Source organism: Nannospalax galili, unplaced genomic scaffold (genome assembly GCF_000622305.1).
Source record: "Nannospalax galili isolate Female #2095 unplaced genomic scaffold, S.galili_v1.0 scaffold492, whole genome shotgun sequence".
Classification (NCBI taxonomy): Eukaryota; Metazoa; Chordata; class Mammalia; order Rodentia; family Spalacidae; genus Nannospalax; species Nannospalax galili.
In genome coordinates, this window is record NW_008332217.1 from 375,172 (window position 1) to 384,094 (window position 8,923).

The 8,923-nt window shown below is 50.4% G+C and overlaps 1 protein-coding gene across 1 annotated transcript in view; it reads left to right on the top strand.

Moving 5' to 3' along the window:
* The window catches only part of Eya2 (EYA transcriptional coactivator and phosphatase 2), a 165,536-nt gene extending 156,860 nt beyond the window's left edge, over window positions 1-8,676 (top strand). Inside the window, exons 12-16 of the mRNA XM_008827425.3 lie at window positions 1,488-1,648; window positions 2,664-2,778; window positions 3,265-3,386; window positions 4,272-4,372; window positions 7,989-8,676. Coding sequence (XP_008825647.1) covers window positions 1,488-1,648; window positions 2,664-2,778; window positions 3,265-3,386; window positions 4,272-4,372; window positions 7,989-8,069 — 580 coding nt within the window. The 3' untranslated portion in view covers window positions 8,070-8,676. The remainder of the gene's footprint in view (window positions 1-1,487; window positions 1,649-2,663; window positions 2,779-3,264; window positions 3,387-4,271; window positions 4,373-7,988) is intronic.
* The last annotated feature ends 247 nt before the right edge of the window (window positions 8,677-8,923 follow it).

Genomic DNA, 8,923 nt, shown 5'->3' on the forward strand with positions numbered 1-8,923 from the left:
TTGATGAGTGATTGATGATAGATAATAAATAGGTAGATATATGACAAATAAATAGATAAAATATATATAAATATATAATATATATATATATACACTTTTTTTTTTGGTCTTTTTGAGACAGGGTCTCCCTGTAGCCCCAGCTGGCCTGAAACTCACTATGTAGACCATGCTAACCTTAAACTCACAGAGATCCCCCTGCCTCTGCTTCCCAAGTGCTGGGATTAAAGGCATGTGCCACCACACTCTGCCTATGAAATATATGCTTTTAAAATTTTTAAAGAGATAGGGCTGGAGAAATGGCTCAGCAGTTAAGAACATTGGTTGTTTTGCAGAAGACCCGGGTTCAAATCCCAGCACCCACATGGCAGCTAACAACTGTCCGTAACTCCAGTTCCAGGGGATCCGACAGCCTCTTCTGACCTTCGTGGGCATTGCACAACATGGGTGCACTTACCTACGCACAGGCAATATACACATACACATGTATGTCTCCCTGTAGCCCCAGCTGTCCTGGAACTCACTATGTAGACCAGGCCAGCCTTGAACTCACAGAGATCCGCCTGCCTCTGTGCTGGGATTAAAGGCATGTGCCACCACGTCTGGCAAATAAAAAGTTTTAAAGAGATAAATGATAGATGATAGATAGAGAGATGATAGATAAATAGATAGATAGATAGATAGATAGATAGATAGATAGATAGATAGATAGATAGATAGATAGATAGATAGATGATAAGATGGATGGATGGATGGATGGATGGATGGAAAGATAGATGGATAGATATTGATATATATTATCCTGTGACTTTCTAAGTTACATTGCTTCAGGAGTGTAATTTACAGTGTTTAAAGATGAAGCAAATCTCAAAATTTAAGAGGTTTAAAAATAGTAAAGAGAGCCGGGCATGGTGGCACACGCCTTTAGTCCCAGCACTCGGGAGGCAGAGGCAGGCGGATCTCTGTGAGTTCAAGGCCAGCCTGGTCTACACAGTGAGTTCCAGGCCAGCTGGGGCTACAGGGAGACCCTGTCTCAAAAAGACCAAAAGAAAAAAATAGTAAAGATATATGAGCTGTATCTCTGATTTCTCTTATCTTCACAAATTTCCTTTTGTGAATGAACAGTACTTTATGAGGAGTGTTATTTAGATTTAGGGATGAGAGGAGCACTAATGGTCAAACCCAAGATGACAAATACTCTGGCTGTCAGCAAGCAAGGTTCATTTGAACTTGGAATTCCATGGGGTAAAGATAGAGACTCTGTATGTAGGGGTGGTGATAATTCTCCTCCAAAGAACCTAGGGATACAGTTTGATGCCAGAAGATGGGAGCACAGATGCTGCTTGGCCAGAACAAAGCATATAGCCTTCTTGGAAATCTGATGAGAGCTGGGGTCTCCTCCTCCAGGTGCACACAGATACCTCAAGGCCCACAGTGGGCTCAGGGACCTGGGTCTCCCCATACTAACACCACCATTCCTATCTCCCCAGCACATACAACTTCTCCACTGATGGCTTCCATAGCACGGCACCAGGGGCCAGCCTATGCCTAGGTACAGGTGTGCATGGCGGTGTGGACTGGATGAGGAAACTGGCTTTCCGATACCGCAGGGTGAAGGAAGTATACAACACCTACCGCAACAATGTGGGTGGTGAGTGACCAGCCAGAGGGGAGGACAGAAGGGAGGAAGGAGTGGGGGGGGATGCCCCTGAACCCTGCCTTGGGCCAGGCACTGCTATGAGAGTTTTATAAATACCAGGTGGCAGTTTGGTTTGGTCTGATGTGTGTGTGTGTGTATGTGTTTATACATGTACATGCATGATGTGGACGCCAATGTGTGGTATCTTCCTCAACCACATTCCACTTGACTGAACTCTCACTGAACCTGGAGATTGCTGATTAAACAAGGCTGGCTGACCATTGAGCCCCAGGGAGCCTCTGCCTCTGCCTCCCCTGGCACTGTGATCACAGGTTGGCACTACCACACCCAGCTCTTTCTGTGGGTGCTGGAGATCCAAACCAAGGTCCTCCTGCCTTGGCCCTCCAAGTGCTGGGATTACAAATGTCTGCCACCACTACCAGCTGGCTTGATGTCACCCAGTCCCAGAACACTGGTTCCCCACAGAGCTGAACTCATCCTTAACACCAAAGCCTCTCATACCAGCAGCTTGGGCCCCGCCTGATGCTTGGAAGGATGCAGATTCCGAGCCCCCCATCACCACCCATCGAGGCTGATGCTCAGGGTGGGCCTGGGTCCCTCTAGGCCATGCTTGGTGTGTAGTCTAATGACCAGGTGAGATCACCAGAGCAGCCACCTGGAGCTGGTCACAATTACATGGCCTGGGCTGGCTCAAGGAACACAACAGCATTGCATTCCAGTGAACACACTCTCCCCTCAGCACAGGCTGGCTCAACACCAAGCATGTGCCACCTCACATCCAGGGTGCTGTGATGGCCCACAAGACCCTCCTGGCCCTGTCCTGACCGGGCAGACAGTCTCGGGACTAAGCTGACGTCAAACATGTGGTCATGTAGTTTTAAATCCTAGTTGTAAGAAGTCTTAGAAAGAAGAGGTTCATGTCCCGGAAGAGGCTGACTGGAGGGATCTGACTGCCTCGTCCAGATCTTTCTAACATGCTGACTTCCTCTTTATTCCCTTTACACAGGTTTAATAGGCGCTCCCAAAAGAGAGACATGGCTGCAGCTGCGTGGCGAGCTAGAGGCCCTGACTGACCTCTGGCTCACCCACTCCCTGAAGGCCCTTAACCTCATCAACTCGAGGCAAGCCTCCTGTGCCCCTAAGCTTCCTCCCAGTGCAGTGGTAACACCTCCATTTCAATACCTGGGAGGCTGGGCTCCCCAAATTCTCACTTGCACATTTTCCCAGTGTGGGCTAGAGCTTCACTCGGCTAGGTCTAGTGGACAACTGCTGTGAGTGGCAGGCACTTGCTGTCCTTTCAAAAGCTTAGAACTGGCCTGTGCTGTCCCGTGGACCCCAGCTTCCACCTGTCCTATGGTCCCACACTTGTTCCGTGAAACTCATTCCTGTGACCTACAGCCCTGCAGCTTGTGGCCTTGTGACTCCTTTGATCATAAACTTGTTCTGAATGAGGGGAAGAGGCCGCCAAGGCCCAGCAGCTATGAGCCAGCAGTTGAGGGTCCCTTGCCATCCCCCCAGCTGCAGGTGGCCCCACCAGCCACCCAGATCCTGTCCAAACTGACCTGGAACTCTAGGCCTTTGGGTCTAACTCAGTCTCTTGTCCCCAGGCCCAACTGTGTCAATGTGTTGGTCACCACCACTCAACTGATCCCTGCGTTGGCCAAGGTCCTGCTGTACGGCCTGGGCTCCGTGTTCCCCATTGAGAACATCTACAGTGCCACCAAAACAGGTGGGAGGGGTGAGCCGAGGGTGGGGCACTACATCACGTGAGTTGGATCCCAAACAACTCTGGAAGCCCTTTGTTCATGGGACACGATGGGGACGTAAGGGACCTACATCACAGGGCTGAATGGAGTGAGACTCAATGGCCCTGCAGGCGTCCCCCCACCCACTTTTTATTCTAAGGAATGGTGGCTTTCTTTCCCTCATAGGAAGGCTACATGGGTACTGGGGTCTGAACTCAGGCCCTCATGCATGCGTAGCAAGCTCTCTTATCCACCGAGTGATCTTTCCAGCACCTTTTGACATTTTTTTCATTGTGGTAAAATAATGTAATTCTGTCTCTGGTGCTGGGGCTTGAATCTAGGGCCTTGCTCATGCTGCAAATGCACTGTACCTCTAAGCTACCTCCCTAGGCCTAGTTTTACTTTTTATTTTGAGATAGAGTCTCCCTAAGTTGCCTAGACTGGCTTTGAATTCACTTAAACTTGGGATCCTCCTACCTCAGCCTTCCGAGTCACTGGGATGACGGCCGCTACATCCAACTACAATATAAACATTCTTACCATTGTGCGCTTTTGATTTGGGGTTTGTTTGTGGTGCCAGGAATCTGACCCAGGACAGCACGCTCTTCCTCGTGTGTGCTGCCAAGGCCCAAATAGCAGCCATGTTGGAGGCGGGGGGCCCCACCTGGCTCGACCTCTTTCTGGGCGTAAGCTGCTGAGTTTCTCTGGAGTTGGCCCCCTCCTGTGGGGTCAACAGCAGTGCTCAGTTTGCTGAGAGATGAAAGGCTGGCTGCTGGCCAGTGGCTGCCGTGGATACCTGTCACCTATACTCTTCCATTCCCTTGTGGGTGCTGCTAGCTCTGGTCTCCCTTCCTCCCCCGTCTGTGTAGGCAAAGAGAGCTGCTTTGAAAGAATCATGCAGAGATTCGGCCGCAAAGCTGTCTACATCGTGATAGGTGACGGCGTGGAAGAGGAGCAAGGCGCCAAGAAGGTACCTGAGCCCCACACCTGCCACCCTTTCCCTGCCTTCTCAGGTCCTGCTCTCCGAGGCCCCTTGGCTGCTCACGTTTGCAGATCACAAGCATCCCAAGTCATTTCCTCCTGTAAATCCCCCTCACGGTCCTGGTCCAGCTCCAGATCCCTGGGACATTACAAGCCATGGGGCTGGTGCATGTGCGGGCTTTATAGCTCGTGCTCAGGGGCCACAGGTTCCAGAAACATTTCCCAGCTAATAAAGGCAGCATTAGACTAATGAAAAAGACAATCCCATCTCTGTGATCTCAGCGGCCAGCAGAATGCTGGGGGCTCTGGTGGCCACAGCGCTGTTCTTGGAAAAGAAACAGCTGCCCCGACCCTAAATCTGGCCCTGTCAACAGCACCCCAGAGAGCGCCCAACCCCATGCCAACCCCACCCCAAGGCCTGACAAGCTTGCTGTTAATGTCAGTGAGCTTAATTCGGGGACCTGGTTCTCCCTTCACTCCCATGTAACAGCTCCTAAGGAAATGAAGATTAAGGGTTCCATTGAGGAAGTATAAGAAAAAACAATGTGGGGGTGAGGACACTCCACAGGCACTCCTGCCCTCTCTCACCCCCCTAGGTCACCAGCCTGTGACCCTGCCCCTAGTTGCAATATTCTTTTTCCTGGTTCATGTCCCCTCTTGTCACAGAGCAGTGGCCTATGATGCTCCAACCAGCGGGGGAGCCATGTATACAGAGCACCTACTGTATACCAGCCACTGTGCTAGGCAGAGGATCCTGACCTCACCCCTAAGCCATCACACAGCCTAGATTTGTAATATACATGGCAGGGCACGGTGACAAGAGCTTGGCAAAAAATGAAGCAAGGAATGGGGTGGGGGCAGGGTGTAGGTGCAGGTGGCTGCTAAGACAGGCCTCACTGAGAGGTGAGGTATGAACAAAGACAGTGGGAAGGGTATGAGCCAAGTGGGTATCAGGGAGAGAATATTCCAGGGGACTAAGCGTCGACATCTGCAGGGTAGAGCCAGCAGGTAGCTGGGCTGCGCAGGCGGCCAGGAGACAGGGATGAGAGGTGAGGTCAAGGAGTACCAGGGCACCAGAAGGGCCGCAGTTTTCACTCTGAAAACTTCTTTTCAAAGTGTATTTCTCCAACTTTAGACACATCACACAGGAGCTGGCTTGATGCCACAGCTGGTGAAGGGCCTGCTGTGCAAGTATGAGGACCTGAGTTCACATCTTCAGTGGCTATGTAAAAAGTATAGAAATGAATAGAAAGCTGAGGGCTGGCCAGCATGGCGGCACACACCTTACTCCCAGTACTCAGGAGGCAGAGGTGGGTCTCTGTGAGATCAAGGTCAGCCTGGTCTACGTAGAGAATTCCAGGCCGGCTAGGGTTACAAGGAGACTGTCTCAAAAAGACAAAAACTAAACAAAACAAAAAAACCGAGAGAACCCAGGTTTGGTTCCAAGCACCCACATGGCAGCTAACAACCGTCAGTAACTCCAGTTTCAGGGGATCCAACACTCTCTTCTGGCTTCTGCAGGCATTGCACACATGGTGCACTTACATACAGGCAAGCATTCATACAAATAATAAATAAGTAAATAAATAAATAAATAAATAAAATTTTTGAAAGCTGGATATTTGGGGGCAGAGACGGGTGAACCCCTGAAACTCACTGGCCAGCCAGTCTAGCTGACCTCTGGGTTTAACAAGAGACCAAGGTGGAGAGCAGTAGAGGAAGGCACGTGACATCACACCTCTGGCCTACACACACACACACACACACACACACACACACACACAAGTTCAATATGCACACACTCATAGCTCCTCTTACCTGCCATGTCTCACTTCCTCCTGTAACTACTGAGTGATTACATTATTCATTTCTTACCTGTGTCTTGAATGAAAGCCACATGGGTGTGTGCACCCATGCAGTAGACCCCACTGGGGTTACCAGAGGACAAAGGGACATCTACCCACATCACAGAATTCTCACCTTCATTCCATCTGCAAAGTCCTCCTTTGCTGTGTGTGGCCACATGTTCACCATCAAGCCCAGGATGAGGACCTGGATACCCTGGGGGTTGAGCCCCTCATTCCACTTCTCTTAGACCAGGACGGGAAGGTCAAGCAGTGAACTGGAGCTGGCAGGGTAATAAGTACAGCATCCAGAGGCAGGACAGGGATTGGTGTGGTGGCCTATGGGCACAAGGCCTCATGAGACCAGCACCATGCACACCCATCTACTCACCCATCAGGTACCAGGTGTCACCAGGCCAATGACTATCTTGAGGAAGCTCAGCAGAAAACCCATGTCCAAGTGGCTTTAACACATTTAGAAATAGGTAAGCAGAGACTGGGCGTATTGGCGCATGCCTTTGGTCCCAGTGTTTGGGAGGCAGAGGCAGGCAGATCTCTGTGAATTCAAGGCCAGCCTGGTCTACATAGTGAGTTCCAGGCCAGCTGGGGCTACAGGGAGACCCTGTCTCAAAAAGACCTAAAAAGAAAGAAAGGGAGGGGCTGGAGAGATGGCTCAGCGGTTAAGAGCACTGACTGCTCTTGCAGAGGACCCAGGTTCAATTCCCAACACCCACATGGCAGCTAAGAACCATCCTTAACTCCAGTTCCAGGGGAATCCAAAGCCCTCTTCTGACCTCCATGGCATTGCACGACATGGGTGCACTCACATACATGCAAGCAATATACTCTTACACATAAAATTTTTAAAATAATAAATATTAAAAGGGACAGAAAAGGAAGAAAGAGGCAGATGGGGCTGGCGGGGGCTGGAGAGACACTCAGCAGTTAAGAGCACTAGTCACTCCTGCAGGGGACCTGGGTTTTTTTTCCCAGAACCCACATAGTGGCTGACAACTGTCAGTAACTCCAGTTCCAGAGGATCCAACACTCTCTTCTGACCTCAGCTGGCATTGCATGACACGGGTGCACTTACATACATGCAGGCATAACATTCAAGCACATTAAATGAAAATAATAAATAAATATTAGATAAGAACGAGGTAGAGGGATGGGTAGGGGCCAGAATTCACCATGTATCCCTTTGTATTGCTCTGTCCATCTTTGGTTTTTTATTTTCTTAGTGTGTTGCTTTATGATTTCAAAATGGCTGTCACTGCTGTAGCTATTAGGTATTAACAGGACAGTCTCCAAATAGAAAGAACAAACCTTTTCTACACATGCCACGCGGCAGTGTTCCCAGTTCACTCTGCTCCCTGTACCTTTTTGTCTCCTCCTTCACTAGCTCAGGAAAGTCTTTCCTGGAATACCCTTCCCTTCAGCCACCTGCTGACCATGAAACCTTCATTCATCCTTCAATGTCTGCTTCTCATGTACACTCCCTCGGGTCACCCCAGTCCATTCTTTGCCATTCAAACAAAGGCTGCCTCCTCTTGCCGTCCCTAGTGTTCTGCAGATGCCTGCCTGATGACCTGTTTAACTCTTCTGTTGTCCTCAGAGCAGGTGGGCCCTGAGGGAACAGAGAGGTCTAACCTTACTGAGGTTGCTGGGCACACTGGGGCCTGTCAACAAGGTTTTAGAACCCTCCAGGCTGGCTGGGTGACTGGTCTGGACAGGCCTAACCTGCAGCTTTCTGTGTCATAGCACAACATGCCTTTCTGGCGGATATCCTGCCACGCTGACCTGGAGGCACTGCGGCATGCCCTGGAACTGGAGTATCTATAGCATCGAGGATCAAGGCCACCATCTGCCGTCCACCACCCAGGCCCCTGCCATCTTACCTCCGTGACAGCCCCAGACACCAGACACTGGGCAGGGGCCCAACACATCCCATGGCCACTCAGATGTGTCCATTCAACCCAAAGGAGAGTCCTCTTCCCTTGGGGACAGAGTCAGACTGTCCAAGCAAGGGAGCTCTGGCCGGGGAGGGCGAGGGAACACTGTCCAGGGAAGGTGAAGGAGCGGCTGTCTTGTTCTCTTTTTAATTTATGGACTGATCTCATTACCCCCATTACCCTCTGGTCCCTGTGTTGTGGGTTTCTTGGCTGTTGGTCTGATTTGGGGGTCTAGGCTGGCTACGGGGTGGTCCCCAGTTCTATCTGAAGCCCACTATCCTCCAGCTTGAGGGACAATCATTCTCTGGGCATTGGTGAGGGAGGGGACCCAGGCTATGGGGAGAACCGTTGCATACTTTCGCTTTCCAAGCCCCTCCCCATGTCATGTGGACAGTGTGCGTGCCTTATGCCGCCATCTTGTTTTGTAGGGACCCTGGGAAGAAAGCAGTACTTTGCGATGGAGAAAGACATTAAATAAAACCACGTTTACATTTTAAGTGGGAAGACTGTCATGATTTTTCCTGCTCTTCAAGCATCTGGGTCCCAGTGTTTTCAAGCTACAAAAATATCAGACTGCTCTTGCAGAGGACTTGGGTTCGATTCCCAGCACCCACATGGCGGCTATGAACTGTCCTCAACTCCAGTTCCAGGGGAATCTGAAGCCCTCTTCTGACCTCCGAGGCATTGCACACCGGTGCCCTCACATACATGCAGGCAATACACTCATACACATAAAATAAAAAT